The 18,766-nt window shown below is 41.0% G+C and overlaps 1 protein-coding gene across 1 annotated transcript in view; it reads right to left on the bottom strand.

Moving 5' to 3' along the window:
- Window positions 1-5,027: 5,027 nt before the first annotated feature.
- Window positions 5,028-18,766, bottom strand: part of LOC133563453 (lysoplasmalogenase TMEM86A-like) — a 57,913-nt gene continuing 44,174 nt past the window's right edge. The window contains exon 3 of the mRNA XM_061917587.1: window positions 5,028-17,589. Within this exon, the coding sequence (XP_061773571.1) occupies window positions 17,162-17,589 (428 nt within the window). The 3' untranslated portion in view covers window positions 5,028-17,161. The remainder of the gene's footprint in view (window positions 17,590-18,766) is intronic.

Below are 18,766 nucleotides of genomic sequence, written 5' to 3'. Positions count from 1 at the left end.
TCTTGCCCAGTCAATGACACATCGACATATAGGCTAACGGGGGAAATATAAGCCCGTTAGCCTATATGTTGACGTGTATTCGAAATGAAAGGGCAAAATATATTTTTGACAAATAAAACCTATGTGGATATGGGTAGTGCCGGTGCCTATTTAGTTCTCCATATGCTGATACGCTGAGGAAATGGGTTCCAACACTAGCACGGCTGTCATCATGGCGATGTGAAACGTACGGAGACAGCCAAACCACATGATAAAAGAATTCCTCATGCCTATAGGCATACCTTGGTGAAATGTCTCCTCTTTAGTTCCACCAGTATAACCATTGCTAGTGTTGGTTGTGGTTCGTTTTATTCCCGATAGTACTGACAATAACCATATGATTACCATTTGTTGTGATATTGTACGCAAGCATGAAGTACTTTTTCCTGAAAATAGCCTATTTTCTGTGTGAAATGTGTTGGTTAGAGACTTGTTATTGACAAAACGCTTGCCTATTCAGCTATTATGGTCCCAGCACCTCAACTCCTGGTAAGAGGCAGTGGAAATTTGAAGTTGCTTGGGGTAGCCTAGTCGATGGAGCTGGATTCGGCTGCGTATCTGGCAACCTCAGTCAGGGCGAGACGGAGGGGACTACAGAATTTTGACCGTAATTGCACTACCATTTCTGGCCACATTATTACATATGGCACCTTTATCAACAGACATGTGTTATTTAGCTAAATTAATTTTATATTGTAAAAATGAAATGAAATGAAAATGAAAATGAAAATGAAAATGAAAATGAAATAAGTTTATTTCGGTCATATAATCAATCAAATCAAATCAATCAACCATTGTATGTGATCAGTTTTACAGTACATGTTATATGTATACAATAATGCACATTTACACATGAAAGAAAAGAAAAAGAATGACCAAAAAAGGAATAGGCTGAAGCCAAAGCTTATATTTGCCTATCCTATACCTTCACAGAAAATTAGATTGCCTGGAACATCAACATAAAAAATAAATCAATCAAAAATCAATGGGATGAAAGTAATTGTTACTATATTTTATAATTTTCAATTATTTCACCTTTCAATGTTTTCTTAAACCTTACCAAAGAATTGCATGTCTTCAGCTCATCACTGAGCTTGTTCCACCATTTAACTCCTAAAACTGTAATACATGTGTATTTTATATTTGTTCTCGCTTTACCCATTTCAAAAATCGATATCCCCCGTAAATTATAGTTTTCTCCTCTTAAATGAAATAGCCTGCGAATACAAGCTGGAAGGCTGTTGTTCTTTACTCGAAACATAATTTCCATTGTTTTTAAAAACACAATGTCGGAAAATTTTAACACATTTGAACTCATAAATAAGGGATTGGTATGTTCATAGTAGCACGCTTTGTGTATTATTCTAATGACCCTTTTTTGAAGTTTTATGATTGGGTCTATGTTTGTTTTGTAAACATTTCCCCAAATTTCAACACAATACGTTAAATATGGAAAAATAAAAGAATAATACAACATATGCAGGCATGTCTTATTCAGCATGTGTCTTACTTTATAAAGAATAGCAATAAATTTGGATATTTTTCCTTTTATATATTCAATATGCGGTTTCCAACACAGTTTATGATCAATTATTATTCCCAAGAATTTAGTTTCATATACTCTATCAATTTCCACATGATTTAACTTTAATTTTGCTTCACAATTTGTCCTTGCACCACTAAACACCATAAATTTAGTTTTCTTATCATTTAATGATAACTTATTAATATCAAACCATTTTTTTAGTTGAATTAACTCAACCTCCATTATCCTCAACACTTCCTTCAAGTCTTCTCCTGAACAATATACATTTGTATCATCTGCAAACATAATACATTTCAATTTATTAGATACTGAACAAATATCATTTAGGTAGAGTATAAATAACTTGGGTCCCAATACCGAGCCTTGTGGAACACCACAAGTTACTCTTCTTGGCTGTGATTTAATCTTATTAATTTCCACATATTGAGATCTGTTACTTAAATAACTACTTAACCACTGTTGCGAAACACCTCTTATGCCATATTTTTCCAATTTCTGCAGAAGTAAGGAATGATCGATTGTGTCAAAAGCTTTACATAAGTCAATAAATACTCCAACGGTGTGTTGCTTTTTTTCTATTGCTGTAGCTATGTTTTCTACAAAGTCCATCACTGCTAGAGATGTAGATCGATTACTCCTGAAGCTCATTCAATAGCTCATGTTTGTCAATAAACTTATCAAGTCTATTTACAAATAATTTCTCAAGAATTTTTGCAAAATGAGGTAGTAAAGACACAGGTCTGTAATTTGAGACCATATGTTTATCACCATTTTTATAAATCGGAATTACTTTTGCGATTTTCATTTTGTCAGGAAAAATTCCAGTTGATAAAGATTTATTGCATATATAAGTAACTTGTAAGCTTCAAAGAAATGTCCTTAGTATCATTACCATGAGTAAAGATGACAGCATCATTGCATACATTCTGTACATTAAACTCTTAAAGGTCTACTGAAATGAGATTTTCTTATTTAAACGGGGATAGCAGGTCCATTCTGTGTCATACTTGATCATTTCGCGATATTGCCATATTTTTGCTGAAAGGATTTAGTAAAGAACATCCACGATAAAGTTCGCAACTTTTGGTGCTAATAAAAAAGCCTTGCCTGTACCGGAAGTCGCAGACGATGACGTCACAAGGGTGAGGGCTCCTCACATCCTCACATTGTTTATAATGTGAGCTTCCAGCAGCAAGAGCTATTCGGACCGAGAAAACGACAATTTGCCCATTAATTTGAGCGAGGATGAAAGATTCGTGGATGATGATATTGATAGCGAAGGACTAGAAAAATAAAATAAAAATAGATAAAGTTAAAAAAAAAAAAGGCGCTTGCATTGGGAAGGATTCAGATGTTTTAGACACATTTACTAGGATAATTCTGGGAAATCCCTTATCCTTCTATTGTGTTGCTAGTGTTTTAGTTAGATTAAATAGTACCTGATAGTCGGAGGGGTGTGTCCACGGGTGTCTTGAGGCCAGTGTCTGAGGGAAGTCGACGGCAGATACAAGGACGGCGCAAACTCCCCAGATGTCCGGTAACAGGTGACTTTTTAACACATTTTTCTCACCGAAACCTGCCGGTTGACAAGTGGTCGGGAGCCATGTTCGCTTGACCGCTCTGATCCATAGTAAAGCTTCACCTCCGGGAATTTTAAACAAGGAATCACCGTGTGTTTGTGTGGCTAAACGCTAAAGCTTCCCAACTCCATCTTTCTACTTTGACTTCTCCATTATTAATTGAACAAATTGCAAGATATTCAGCAACACAGATGTCCAGAATATTGTTTAATTGTGCGATGAAAGGAGACCACTTTTAGCCGCAAATAGTGCTGAGCTAATATTTCCTGAGAGTCCGTGACGTCACGTGCATGCATCATCATTCCGCAACGTTTTCAACAAGAAACTCCGTGGGAAATTTAAAATTGCAATTTAGTAAACCAAACCGGCTGTATTGGCATGTGTTGCAATGTTAATATTTCATCATTGATATATAAACTATCAGACTGCGTGGTCGGTAGTAGTGGGTTTCAGTAGGCCTTTAACATTAATATAGAGTGAAAAGAGTAAGGGACCAGTGATGGATCCTTGAGGAACACCGATCTATTTAATATGATTGTAAGTACTGTATTGAATTCATGAATCAGGAAGCCGACACTCAAAAACGGCGATGAATATCCGCTAGACATGCACGGACACGCAATTATATCATCCGCAACCGCATCACTAAAGTCGTCATCCACCCGCCATCCACCCAAACCAACATTTTATCAGAACCGCAAACGCCCGCCACCTGCCCGTTGTTATATATACGGAGTCGGCGACCATTACCACTAAAAGAGTTAGTTTGACCCGTGTCACAAAGTGAAGAAGGCAATGGGAGCCACTAACGTTCTCGTAAATATCCGATGGTGCTCATTCAGATAACGGGAATAAGGGCGTGCTGTGAAGCCATTGCATTTGACACCTTCAACAACATGTACGAACCGTTTGCCAGTCCAGCAACATGCTGTATGCAGCTTACGCAAACACACGTACAAGATTGATGGGCATACTGGGTGATACAGAGTACACTAATGGTTGTGATATAAACAATTTTAACACTCTTAATAATATGCGCCATACTGTGAAGCCACACCAAAGAATGACAAACACATTTTGGGAGAATATCCTCACAGTAACACAACATAAACGCAACATAACAAATACCCAGAATCCTTTGCATCCATGATACTTCCTGAATATACTTTACACCCCCGCGCCCCCAACCCCGCCCACCTTACCGACGCACGGAGGGGGGGGGGGGGGGGGGGGGTTTGATGCCAGTGCGGTGTATAATTTAGTCAGGAAGTGTCATGGATGCAAAGGATTCTGGGTATTTGTTGTGTTGCGTTTATGTTGTGTTACTGTGAGGATGTTCTCCCGAAATGTGTTTGTCATTCTTGTTTGGTGTGGCTTCACAGCGTGGCGCATATTAGTAAGAGTGTTAAAATTGTTTATATCCCAACCATTAGTGTACTCTGTATCACCCAGTATGCCTTGCAGTCGTGTGCGTGTGTCAGTGGAAGCCACACACAACATATTGCTGAGCTTGCAAGTAAATTGTCCATGTTGTAGAAGGCGTCAAAGGCAAAGGCTTCATAGCACGCCCTAATACTTATTAACTGGGTGACTGCCGGCAGACATACTTGAGATTGTTAACGTCAACCAACGTCTTCTTCGCTTTGTGACACGGGTCCAAAATGGCTTTTTGAACAGTAAAAGTTAGCAATCTGTGAACCATGTATATCATATATTTCCAAATGGTTCAACCGCCACCCGCCCGAATCTATTTAAAATCTATTTTTTCGTCATGTCACCCGCCCGACCCGCGCAAACCGCGCATCTCTAATATTCGCTGACATTCTTATAGCGGGACTTTGCCTCAGACAGAAGGAAACACGTTGATTGTTGAAGTTGCATTGTGATTGCATTTATTTACTAGACATTCACATTCATAGCAGTTTTCACTACAACAACGAAACATGTTCGTCTATACAAATTTGAAAGAAAGAAAATCACAAAATGAAAATCAAGGACAATAAAGGAAACTATAGGGCATGGAAATATAGGTAAACACTTTGTTTCATTAAATACAATTAAAAGATACATGTGGAAAACAATGTTTCCAAGAGTGAAATGCTGCTTATTTGCAAAACAAAACAAAAAACTCAACACTGACAGCTCTGAAAGACCTCTAGGAAAATAAATGCAATAAAATAAAAAATGCATTGCTTTGTTGTGCTTCAACAATCATTGTTAGTTAAAATATTTGTAACTTTTCATCTGAATACTACAACTGTTAGTTACATCATCATAGCAGCACATTGTATATTCGGATTACCATTTGAAGGAGAGTGATTGGAATCATTTGTGTTTTCATAAAGTCGCTCAGCACATTGTGGGTAATTGTTGTGGTGAATTAGTCTTTTAGTACACAATAAAGTGGCAAAAGACTGTAAGAAGTTGTGTCCGCAATTTAAACAAAAAACAATCTTCCATGGGTGTGAAACGTGGCTCAAATGCTAGAATGGACGGCCAGAAACTTGAAGTTTACCTGGTTCGAATCCAGCTTCCGCCATCCCAGTCACTGTTGTTGTGACCTACCTTGCTCCCAGTGCCACCCACACTGGTGTAAGCGTAGCTTAAATGTAGATAATGGGTTTGTCAATGTAAATGCTGTTTGATTCACTAGAGAAAAAGCGCTATATAAATATAATTGACTTCATTTGACATTGTTTTTTAATAGTGAAAATGATACATGTGACCAAAGATTGTAAAATAACTTTGAGCATAGTCTAAAACCTTACAGTGTGTCCCATCAGATAATGTAATAATAATAATGATTCAAATAACCCTCAGTGACGTCTCCCAGGTGAGGATCTGCCTCACACGTTGGCAACACCCGTCTTAACACAACATCTTGCAGTCTTTCTTCAGACATTTCCAGGTCACAAATACTCAATCGTCACATTATAAACAACCTTTGAAGTAAAAGTTGGGTCTTCAATGAACAATTTGCTTTAATTCAGTGGTTCTTAACCTGGGTTCGATCAAACCCTAGGGGTTCGGTGAGTCGGCCTCAGGGGGTTCAGCGGAGGTCAAAACACACTCGACTCATCGTCTCATTAAAAACTTGTACTAATCGGCGTATTACGGATACGCAACAGCAGAAGTCAGACTGATTTGCAAGGTGTGCAATTTGTTGTGAGTTTATGCACTGTGTTGGTTTTATTCTTTGAACAAGGTGATGTTCATGCACGGTTCATTTTGTGCCCCAGTAAAAAAAACATGGTAACACTTTAGTATGGGGAACATATTCACCATTAATTAGTTGCTCATTAACATGCAAATTACTAACATATTGGCTCTTAACTAGTCATTATGAAGTACTTATTAATGCCATGGGCTCATTATAACCCTAATCCTCGAACCCTAACCCTAACCAAATATCTCTAAATTAAGCCTTTGTCACTTAGAATATATTCCCCTAGTGTCCACAAACCTATAAATTAAATCTTTGTTACTTAGAATATGTTCCCCATACTAAAGTGTTACCAAAAACATATAACTTTGTCTTGAATTTGAAAAAGAAAACATTTTATTTTTCACTAAGAAGGGTTCGGTGAATGCGCATATGAAACTAATGGGGTTCGGTACCTCCAACAAGGTTAGGAACCACTGCTTTAATTGTACCGTAGGGCTGCAGCTATTGATTAATTTAGTATATAACTAATATATCAATTACTTTGTTTGATTAATTGAGTAATCGGATAAACCACTTTATAACCTCAAGGCGTATTTTCTCATGCTATCCCATTGGGTTGGGTTTTTTCTTTACCCTGATGTGGGATCTGAGCCGAGGATGTCGTTTTGCAGCCCTTTGAGACACTTGTCATTAAAGGCTATACAAATAAAATTTGATTGATTATTTATATTTATTAAATGCACAAAAACAACATAAAAATTTCACTGATTATGTGTGCATTAGGCTTTACGGTGGAAGAGGGGTTAGTGCGTCTGCCTCACAATACGAAGGTCCTGAGTAGTCAGGGTTCAATCCCTGGCTCGGGATCTTTCTGTGTGGAGTTTGCATGTCCTCCCCGTGAATGCGTGGGTTCCCTCCGGGTACTCCGGCTTCCTCCCAACTCCAAAGACAGCTGGGGATAGGTTGATTGGCGACACTAAATTGGCCCTAGTGTGTGAATGTGAGTGTGAATGTTGTCTGTCTATCTGTGTTGGGCCTGCGATGAGGTGGCCACTTGTCCAGGGCGGACACCGCCTTCCGCCCGATTGTAGCTGAGATAGGCTCCAGCGCCCCCCGCAACCCCAAAGGGAATAAGCGGTAAAAAATGGATAGATGGATGTGTGCATCAATAATAATAATAATAAAAATATATCATGGAACCTAAGCCTACGTCTGTCAAGCCTCCATGGTCTGGAATTAAATTTGGAGGAGTTAAAAGGATCCCAAAATGCACTAAAACAGGCGCAAAAATGTAAGAAAAATAGTTTTTGCATAATATGACCCTTTTACTCGATTAATCGTTGCAGCTCTAATGTACACTTTAAAAGTCTTCAAATACAAGAATGCTAATGTCTCAACTTTCAAATTATAGAGAAGCCTGGTTGATCCGTACTCTGAACAAATTGTTTTAACGGACACTTTAAAAACGACAAGAGTGACAAGAAGGTGCATGAAAATACCTGTACTTCTATACTACACCAGCTACTGGTTCTGGATCATTACTGGCCAGCCTGGACAGACCCAAATGCCCTCCCCGCACCTCTTTCAGGTCTCCCTTTGTCTGCTCGCACAAAGCTCACAACAACAACAGGACTGTTGACAGGCTGAGGTAAAGTGACGGACCCGTCTGCCATCTGTTGGGAGGCTGAAGCAGAGGGCGCGTTCTCCTGTGTCATATTTCACCCCCCTCATCTTATTCCAGCAACGTTAGCAGTCAACATCAGTCAGTCAACAGTAGGACAAACATACGTGGGGAAAAAATGACACTAAATGATACAAGAGTTAGCTTTGGTTACTCGTGCTGTACAGCAGTATGATAGGAACGACAACTTACAGCCTTCTGACTTCAGCATGCATAGTAGTGGGAACTTTCTGGAGTGTGTGGGTTGTCCAACAAAAATAACCGGAGAAAGACTTCATTTTCTCTGACGCTCCTTATGCCTTTATTTGGCAACCAAAAAGGGGCTGCTTACATAAAAATGCCTACATGGTGCAGATGAGTAAGACTGCTTGACTCCGTCTTCCGTTTTCTATCGTGCTTCCTGGGCCCGAGGCTCATGACAAAACGAGCATGGACGAGGAAAATGGCGAGTGAGTGTATGAGCTGTAATGCTGGATGGACAGATTGGAACGACAAGTGGTCACGCTGACAGGTCAGAGTGACAAAAGCAAAAAATACAAACAAGCGTGCTTCAGGCAGAAATGGCGCCTTTACTCATTTCTACCACAATTGTTGTCAGCCAAGTGAAAAACTATCGTTATAGCTCCATGTCTCCCGTCCAAAGGCAAAACCCAGTAACTCAATTTCGGTCAAAACTGAGCTGATAATAATTTTGGAGTTCCTAGGTGATATGCTTTACATTAGTGTATGCGATATTGTCATTTGTTCCGTAAGTAAGCAGGACCTAGCAACTACCACATAGATACAACAGAAAAACCTAGTATCTCAAGGGACCAATCGGAGCTTCTTTGTCAGTCGCCTTATTGTCTTTAATGAGACATTTGCACGAATGGGGGCCGACGGTCAACCTGATTATGTGATATTATGGCACGAGGGGATATTTGGAAGATTGGCCCAGGACGTTGCAAGCACCTTCTTTACATGTATTGTTCTTGATTCTTCCCCTTGCATACTCTTTTGGGCAGATAACTGTGGAGGTCAAAATAAAAACTGGACGCTGTACACGGCTCTTGCCCAATGCGCAAACGCAGAATGGGGCCCACCCGAGATTGTGATAAAATATCTGGAGAAAGGGCACACGTTCATGAGAGCAGATTCAATCCGTGGCTCAATCGACAAGAAAATGAAAGCTCAAGAAAACATCTATACGTTTGATGACTTTGTAGATCTTTGTAAGACAGCATCGAGATAGATTGCTTTTCCTTTGTTTTCTCCAAATCAGCTAGAATTGAGTTACTAGGTTTTGCCTTTGGGCGGGAGATTTACACTGGACACTGAATCTGCTGAAAAAAAAAAAATCACATTCTACTTATAAACGAAGCAGTCAGCTGGAAAAAAAAATCATCCATCCATTTTCTACCGCTTATTCCCTTTTGGGGTCGCGGGGGGCGCTGGCGCCAATCTCAGCTACAATCGATTTTAGAAAAAAAACCTATTTGGTCCACTTTGGCCTGAATGTAGTCAATGATCTGCCTGCAGATAACATGTGACAGCATGGAAACATTTGTGTATTAATGGGTCCTTTTCTTTTTCCATTGCAGTTTGTTTTGCATACTCCAGCATATCATTTCACTGTAGAGATAACCAAATATGTCGCACTGTAGCCAATGCTCACTTGTGTTTATCAGAATCAGAATCAGAAAAATCTTATATTGCCATTGTTTGAGAACATAAAACACATATAACACACAAATTGATTTGCAATTACGGAGATTTTATGTGTAATTAGTGGAGTTAGGGCTGGGCGATATATCGATATACGCAATACATCGCGGGTTTATCTCTGTGCGATATACAAAATGACTATATCGGGATATTCGAGTATACGTTCTCACGCAGTTGCTTTTAGCTGCGGGCATTACACTACAGGCTCTTCCCACTCCTTCTTGTGTCTCCTTTTCACAGACAGTAAGCGCACCTTCTTACATATGTCACATACTGTCACGTCATACATCACATAAGTAAAAGCCCTCACAAAGCAGAGAGGTAGCTGTGATGCTAGCGAAGCCGTGCGAGTGGTAATACGAGAGACAGAAGGTGCGAATGAAGGAAGAATGAATTCCCAAGAAAAAACGCACGGGGTCCATCGTCTGGCGGTGGTTCGGCTTCAAGCGGGAATATGTCTAATAGACAACTTTAATTTGTCAAGTGTGGGACACAAAGTTGCTACCAAAAGTAGCATAACTGCTAATATGTAGCATCATTTGAAAAGTCACCTGCTAGAGAATGAAGAGTGCTTACTCCGCAAGTCAACATCTCCATTCGGTGCCACACGCCCACACCATCAAAATGCCGAGGCAAACATTTCCAGATCAACACCGTATGAAAAAAATTGTCAACAACAGAAGGAGATAACGTCCACAGGAACCTACCACATAGCGAAGGACATGCACTATTTGATTTCCTATCATGCAGCTCATTTTTATATCAATCAATCAATCAATCAATGTTTACTTATATAGCCCTAAATCACTAGTGTCTCAAAGGGCTGCACAAACCACCACGACATCCTCGGTAGGCCCACATAAGGGCAAGGAAAACTCACACCCAGTGGGACATCGGTGACAATGATGACTATGAGAACCTTAGAGAGGAAGAAAGCAATGGATGTCGAGCGGGTCTAACATGATACTGTGAAAGTTCAATCCACAATGGATCCAACACAGTCGCAAGAGTCCAGTCCAAAGCGGATCCAACACAGCAGCGAGAGTCCCGTTCACAGCGGAGCCAGCAGGAAAACATCCCAAGCGGAGGCGGATCAGCAGCGCAGAGATGTCCCCAGCCGATACACAGGCTAGCAGTACATGGCCACCGGATCGGACCGGACCCCCTCCACAAGGGAGAGTGGGACATAGAAGAAAAAGAAAAGAAACGGCAGATCAACTGGTCTAAAAAGGGAGTCTATTTAAAGGCTAGAGTATACAAATGAGTTTTAAGGTGAGACTTAAATGCTTCTACTGAGGTGGCATCTCGAACTTTTACCGGGAGGGCATTCCAGAGTACTGGAGCCCGAACGGAAAATGCTCTATAGCCCGCAGACTTTTTTTGGGCTTTGGGAATCACTAATAAGCCGCAGTCCTTCGAACGCAGAGTTCTTGCCGGGACATATGGTACAATACAATCGGCAAGATAGGATGGAGCTAGACCGTGTAGTATTTTATACGTAAGTAGTAAAACCTTAAAGTCACATCTTAAGTGCACAGGAAGCCAGTGCAGGTGAGCCAGTACAGGCGTAATGTGATCAAACTTTCTTGTTCTTGTCAAAAGTCTAGCAGCCGCATTTTGTACCAACTGTAATCTTTTAATGCTAGACATGGGGAGACCCGAAAATAATACGTTACAGTTATATGGCAGTTATTGAAATATCTTGTGTGACATCATGCACAAAAGTGCACTTCGTTCGTTTTAAACTATTGTAGTGGCGTTCTGTACAAAAAGTGCACTTTAATTTAGTGTTGTTTTGATATGTCATCTTAGTGACATCATGCACAAAAGTGCACTCATAGCTTGTTTTAAAATGTCTCTGACAATCTTGCACTTTCAGTTTTGGAAATGACATGAATGTTTATGCCACTGCTTGATAACTGTTTAATAAATACAGTTTTGGTAAACTGACTTAGTTGTGATTTCCCTCTCTGCATGAAAGTTTAAAAGTAACATATATTAATGCATTATGAAGAAGAATGTTTTAATGTAGACACATAGAATCATCATACTGCTGTGATTATATGCATCAAGTGTTCATTCAAGGCTAAGGCAAAATATCGAGATATATATCGTGTATTGCGGTATGGCCTAAAAATATCAAGATATTAAAAAAAGGCCATATCGCCCAGCCTTAAGTGGAGTTATTGTTAACACTAATGAAGCATGGAGACTAATTGTAATATAGGGAAACTTGCAATTTTGACCTCACTTCATCACAGCCGAAAGAGACCTCAAATTTAATCCGTTTTGCTTCTTTTCTGGCTTTTTCCGCAGCCTTTAAAAGTAAAAAAAAAGAAAACAAAAAACAAAAAAAATACTCGTTAGATGCAACAAGACTCCAGTTTTTCCCGTCACTCGACTCAGTTAAAGTGATTATGTCGTTTATGTTTTTGCGGTAGTTATCTTCTTTTTCACTGTGTGAGGGTTATATAAGTCCCATTTTAATTTGCCGTTAAAGTGACTTCCGAACTACAAGCCGCCACATTTTCCCCCATGCTTTGAACCCTTCGCTTTATGCAATGCTGCTGCTCATTTATGTATTTTTTCGGAGTCACAAGCCTCACTTCACATGCTGCAAAATACTTTAGCCCCGTTGCATCAGACCAAAGAAGTTGCATTGGCATTGTTGACTTTTAACGCATTCACATAATCATTCAGTCAGCCGTTGAGCAAATTATGGAATCACCCTCATCTTGGAGAAGAAACAACAAAATGCACAAGACACAGCCCCAAAGCCAAAGACGATCGACTCGGACAATGAAAAAGGAAACGGCCCCCACCCGGAAACAGTAATTCACCAATACTAATGGGCCCCGAAAGACCTAACTCTCGTAGGCTCTGTTACAGTCACTGTCTTTTGTTGTATATGTGAATGAACACAAGCGCCTATGTAAATATTTTATGTTGTGGAGGGGGTCCGGTCCGATGACCATGGATGAAGTACTGACTGTCCAGAGTCGAGACCCAGGATGGACCGCTCGTCGGGACCCAGGATGGACCGCTCGCCTGTAGCGGTTGGGGACATCTCTACGCTGCTGATCCGCTTGCGATGGTTTCCTGTGGACGGGACTCTCACTGCTGTCTTGGAGCCACTATGGATTGAACTTTCACAGTATCATGTTAGACCCGCTCGACATCCATTGCTTTCGGTCCCCTAGAGGGGGGGGTTGCCCACATCTGAGGTCCTCTCCAAGGTTTCTCATAGTCAGCATTGTCACTGGCGTCCCACTGAATGTGAATTCTCCCTGCCCACTGGGTGTGAGTTTTCCTTGCCCTTTTGTGGGTTCTTCCGAGGATGTTGTAGTCGTAATGATTTGTGCAGTCCTTTGAGACATTTGTGATTTGGGGCTATATAAATAAACATTGATTGATTGATTGATGTTTAATTGTGGCATATGGACTTGTGCGGCCAAAATATATAAAAAATAAAATGTATATAAAAATTGAGATGGGTACATCATACATTTCTATAAAAGTTCATGATGTATGACATTCTGACAATAACATTCAATTGCAGTTTTGTCAAATAATGGAAGTCTCTTTTAAAGTTGATTCATCTAAAGTTTTAATTCATTGTGATTAATCGCGGATAACCAAAACTAAAAAAATGTTTAATCAGATTTTGACAGCAGTAATTATTTGTTGCATTGTTTTCACATCTGAAGTGTGAAGTGAAGTGAACTATATTTATATAGCGCTTTTCTCAAGTGACTCAAAGCGCTTTACATAGTAAAACCCAATATCCAAGTTACATTTAAACCAGTGTGGGTGGCACTGGGAGCAGGTGGGGAAAGTGTCTTGCCCAAGGACACAACAGCAGTGACTAGGATGGCAGAAGCGGGAATTGAACCTGCAACCCTCAAGTTGCTGGCACGGCCACTCTACCAACCGAGCTATGCCGAGCTATCTCAACGTTATCAGTGGAAAAGTTCATGTAACGGATGCCAGCTAGTCTGACTGTGTGACAACATGTAAAGTAGAGCTACGCTGGACAATGAGTTGACAACCAATTGCATTAAGCTCATTGGTTAGCACTGCTCAACTTGACTCTCACCCAATTGAGAATTTATACACCTGCTACGCTGCTTTACATTCACTGACTTTTACTGATAAAGTGGTACCTCTGGTTACCAGTGCCCCAGCTCACAAGTTTGAGGGGGATAGGATCTGTCACTCGGCTAATTGTTATGCTTTAAGTTGCGTGCAAAAGTCTCCCCACCGTTAGTTTCCGTTGCAAATTATTAGCTAAAAGCTATTGGAAGACCTAGACTTTGTTTGTTCAAACACGGGAACAAAAAAGTGAGTGCAAAGGGGATGATATTCAATGGATTAAAGAAAGATATTAGCCGATTTGGCAAAGCAGTACGAGCATACCACTGCTAGTGTGCACGAAACCGAAGCAGAATAAGTCGATACCGCCGGAAAAATTTTTTAAACAGAGGACATTAATCGACGCAAATATGGAGAAGCTGCTTATAGTGTGTCGGACAGAAAAATCAGCTTGAAGGAGATACCCTAGAAGTCTGCTCTCCAAGGTAAAAAATGCTGTACATTATTATTACATAACTTCATAAAACTTCAGTTGTTTGTAGTACATTCAAATGCATTGTTTTCATACAATATTTCTTATCTAAAAGTTAGTTTTCTTTTCAAAAGCCAAAATTGTGCTGTTTTTTTCATAAAGAACCATGGTTTGAAATACGCGTATTTTGAGTTACGAACTCCGTCACAAAACCAAATAAACTCATAAGCCAAGGTACTAATGTAGCGTTACGTAACTTAAAAATAGCCTGTTAAGTGAAAGAAGGTTTTACGATGGCAACTGCTTATTCCTATTAGGTTTTTTTTTTTCCAATTATTATAACCTTAAAAGAGTCAATGTCAGCCATACATGCTTAGAGGATTGTATAAAACACTGAAGGAGGTCACCAGCACAGATCCATATTTAAGAGCATTGAGAGAATACATTAATCCATAATATCCAGTAGTGTACTGCAACGATGACTCCATCTGTGATGGGTCACAGCATTTATGGCCTACAGCTGGTTGCAGAGTGTGCACTGAGTCAGCAACACATGCGGACAAAACATGTGTATAGTATTGTGTGCACATATGCATATAAAAGACATCTGAAGATAATATTTGTGAATATTAGATAAGACTCTCCATTCTGAGAGTGGTATCCAGGGATGAACGATGAAGGACGGGACAGATTCAAAACAAACTGCTAACAAAATTGGTCCGTCAGTTAGTAGACTACTTTCGGTTTTGATGTTTACATCTGCTCTTTAGTCCCGATCTCTACCATGCCTGTTAACTAACAAAACAACAGCAACCAAAACAAAACCATTGCCAAAGGAGTAGAAAAAAGCCAGTTGCCACAACTGAGCCAATGCCATCCAAACCCCCTAAAATACACACACACATACAGTACAATTGATCAACAATATACCTTCTTTTCAATCAACATTCACATAATGACACCGTGGACTGCCTGATCAGTTTAAAGAACATCATGGACTTTCTCTCATAGTGAACAATCCTGATATTTCTTCAGCATTTACAATGATTACTATGTACATGTCCAAGGCTGGCCTAGACAATGGGTGGAAAGTGCTACCTGTTTGAATTCCTAAAGTATTTCTCTCAGAGAGGAGTAAAAAGAACCTTCCGCTATGAAATGGACTGAGCAAACTCGTAAAAGCCTACCTTCCACAAACAACCCACTCTCCTGCGGATGATATGCTCAGTCACAAAAGCTTCAGTGCACACTGGCTGATGTAGTCTGTTTTCCCTACTTTCTGGCTTTATTCCTCTTTCTATCTTCATTAGCAGACCAAGCGAATGGTTGTTTGTAATTGGGATGGAAGGAACTAAAGCTAATACGACAGCTCCTTACTTTAAAAATAGCACCCTTGACGGTCGAGCATGGTATTCCTGAACGTTGGAAAGCCTGTAATAAAATCCCTTTTTTGAGACGGCAAAAGCTAAACCACGATTGCTACTCTTCTTGGTTGTTGGCCGGTTCGTTCCACTTTGAACATATAAAAGACATCTGAAGATAATATTTGTGAATATTAGATAAGACTCTCCATTCTGAGAGTGGTATCCAGGGATGAACGATGAAGGACGGGACAGATTCAAAACAAACTGCTAACAAAATTGGTCCGTCAGTTAGTAGACTACTTTCGGTTTTGATGTTTACATCTGCTCTTTAGTCCCGATCTCTACCATGCCTGTTAACTAACAAAACAACAGCAACCAAAACAAAACCATTGCCAAAGCAGTAGAAAAAAGCCAGTTGCCACAACTGAGCCAATGCCATCCAAACCCCCTAAAATACACACACACATACAGTACAATTGATCAACAATATACCTTCTTTTCAGTCAACATTCACATAATGACACCGTGGACTGCCTGATCAGTTTAAAGAACATCATGGACTTTCTCTCATAGTGAACAATCCTGATATTTCTTCAGCATTTACAATGATTACTATGTACATGTCCAAGGCTGGCCTAGACAATGGGTGGAAAGTGCTACCTGTTTGAATTCCTAAAGTATTTCTCTCAGAGAGGAGTAAAAAGAACCTTCCGCTATGACATGGACTGAGCAAACTCGTAAAAGCCTACCTTCCACAAACAACCCACTCTCCTGCGGATGATATGCTCAGTCACAAAAGCTTCAGTGCACACTGGCTGATGTAGTCTGTTTTCCCTACTTTCTGGCTTTATTCCTCTTTCTATCTTCATTAGCAGACCAAGCGAATGGTTGTTTGTAATTGGGATGGAAGGAACTAAAGCTAATACGACAGCTCCTAACTTTAAAAATAGCACCCTTGTTACAGGGGGAGACGGTCGAGCAGGGTATTCCTGAACGTTGGAAAGCCTGTAATAAAATCCCTTTTTTGAGACGGCAAAAGCTATACCACGATTGCTACTCTTCTTGGTTGTTGGCCGGTTCGTTTCCACTTTGAACATTGCCGGAAAACAATAAAAAATGACAGAACATCACAAATATTGAATTGAATGGACCAAGTTAAGAGTCTTGCGTCTGCGGGCGACGCATCAAAAGTGAGGTACGTGAATCGAACACATAAATCCACACATTCCTCTGCTCTCTCTCACACGTTTCATAAAAAGTTCCCAGTGACATGCTCCCCCTAAAACCAATAAAACGATGAGGCCTAATACTTTGGGGAGAAGGTTAACGTTACCGTGCTAACGCCCATGGTCACTCGGCGTTTGAGGATCCAAAGATAGATGGGACTGTTGCTGGGGAGAGGTGGAAGATAACACTGTCGCAAAAAGAGTGGGGCTATCAAACATGGCCATGGTGCTCCGGTTGCTATGGTAACAATGGAGATGAGGGCTGAGGCTTGGGACCTGGTCAAGGGGCCCTCATATCCTCTTCCTGGCAACCTCCGCATCCTGGCATTCCACAGCCGACAGGGCTATGAGCATCTGGGCGGCGTAATAAGTCGCCATGATGATGGCACGCGAGTGGGGAACAGGGAAGCAGAACTTATTAACGGCTATAGTGAGGTCGGACACCATGAAGAGCACGGCCCCCAGGCAGGCCGACAGCTTGGTCCAGGTCCACAAGTCGTTGGCGAGCTGCAGGCCTGCGATGGCCCTCCAGCCCATGAAGCCGATCAGACCAATGTAGACGGCCACCAGGTAGGTGAAAGGGCCTGACAGGTAAGGGTAGAGAAGCATGTAGCTCGCGCTGGACACGCCCGTGATCACCAGGCCTGCACGCACATTGACGGGCTTCATCCCAAAGGCAGAGGAGTAGAGGATGTGAGTTATGGCAAACATCAAAAGACCTGTGGAATCATGTAAACAGGAGTGTGAATTCAACGTTACATATCATAAAACCATTCATTTAAGTACAAAACCAGTGAAGTGGGCACGTTGCGTACATGGTGAATAAAAACAGAATGCATCCATCCATCCATCCATTTTTCTACCGCTTATTCCCTTTCGGGGTCGCGGGGGGCGCTGGCGCCTATCTCAGCTACAATCGGGCGGAAGGCGGGGTACACCCTGGACAAGTCGCCACCTCATCGCAGGGCCAACACAGATAGACAGACAACATTCACACTCACATTCACACACTAGGGCCAATTTAGTGTTGCCAATCAACCTATCCCCAGGTGCATGTCTTTGGAAGTGGGAGGAAGCCGGAGTACCCGGAGGGAACCCACGCATTCACGGGGAGAACATGCAAACTCCACACAGAATGATCCCGAGCCTGGATTCGAACCCTGGACTGCAGGACCTTCGTATTGTGAGGCAGACGCACTAACCCCTCTGCCACCGTGAAGCCCAGAATGCAATGATTTGCAAAACCTTTTCAACTTATAGTCAATTGAATAGACTGCAAAGACAAGATATTTAATGTTAGAACTGAAAAATTTCATTTTTTTATTCCAAATAATCATTAACTTGGAATTTATTGGCAGCAAGACATTGCAAAAAAGTTGGCACAGGGGCATTTTTACCATTGTGTTACATGGCCTTTCCTTTTAAAGGGGAACATTATCACCAGACCTATGTTAGCGTCAATATATACCTTGATGTTGCAGAAAAAAGACCATGTATTTTTTTAACCGATTTACGAACTCTAAAGGGGTGAATTTTGGCGAATTAAACACCTTTTGGTTTATCGCTCTGTGGCGATGACGTCAGAACGTGACGTCACCGAGGTAATACAGCCGCCATTTTCATGTTCACCACATTACAAACACCGGGTCTCAGCTCTGTTATTTTCCGTTTTTTTGACAATTTTTTGGAACCTAGGAGACATCATGCCTCGTCGGTGTGTTGTCGGAAGGTGTAACAACACTAACAGGGAGGGATTCAAGTTGCACCACTGGCCCGAAGATGCGAAAGTGTCTGCCGCCAGACCCCCATTGAATGTGCCGGAATCCATCCATCCATCCATCCATTTTCTACCGCTTATTCCCTTTCGGGGTCGCGGGGGGTGCTGGCGCCTATCTC

Source organism: Nerophis ophidion, linkage group LG12 (genome assembly GCF_033978795.1).
Source record: "Nerophis ophidion isolate RoL-2023_Sa linkage group LG12, RoL_Noph_v1.0, whole genome shotgun sequence".
NCBI lineage: Eukaryota > Metazoa > Chordata > Actinopteri > Syngnathiformes > Syngnathidae > Nerophis > Nerophis ophidion.
This window is presented reverse-complemented; position numbering and strand designations above follow the sequence as displayed.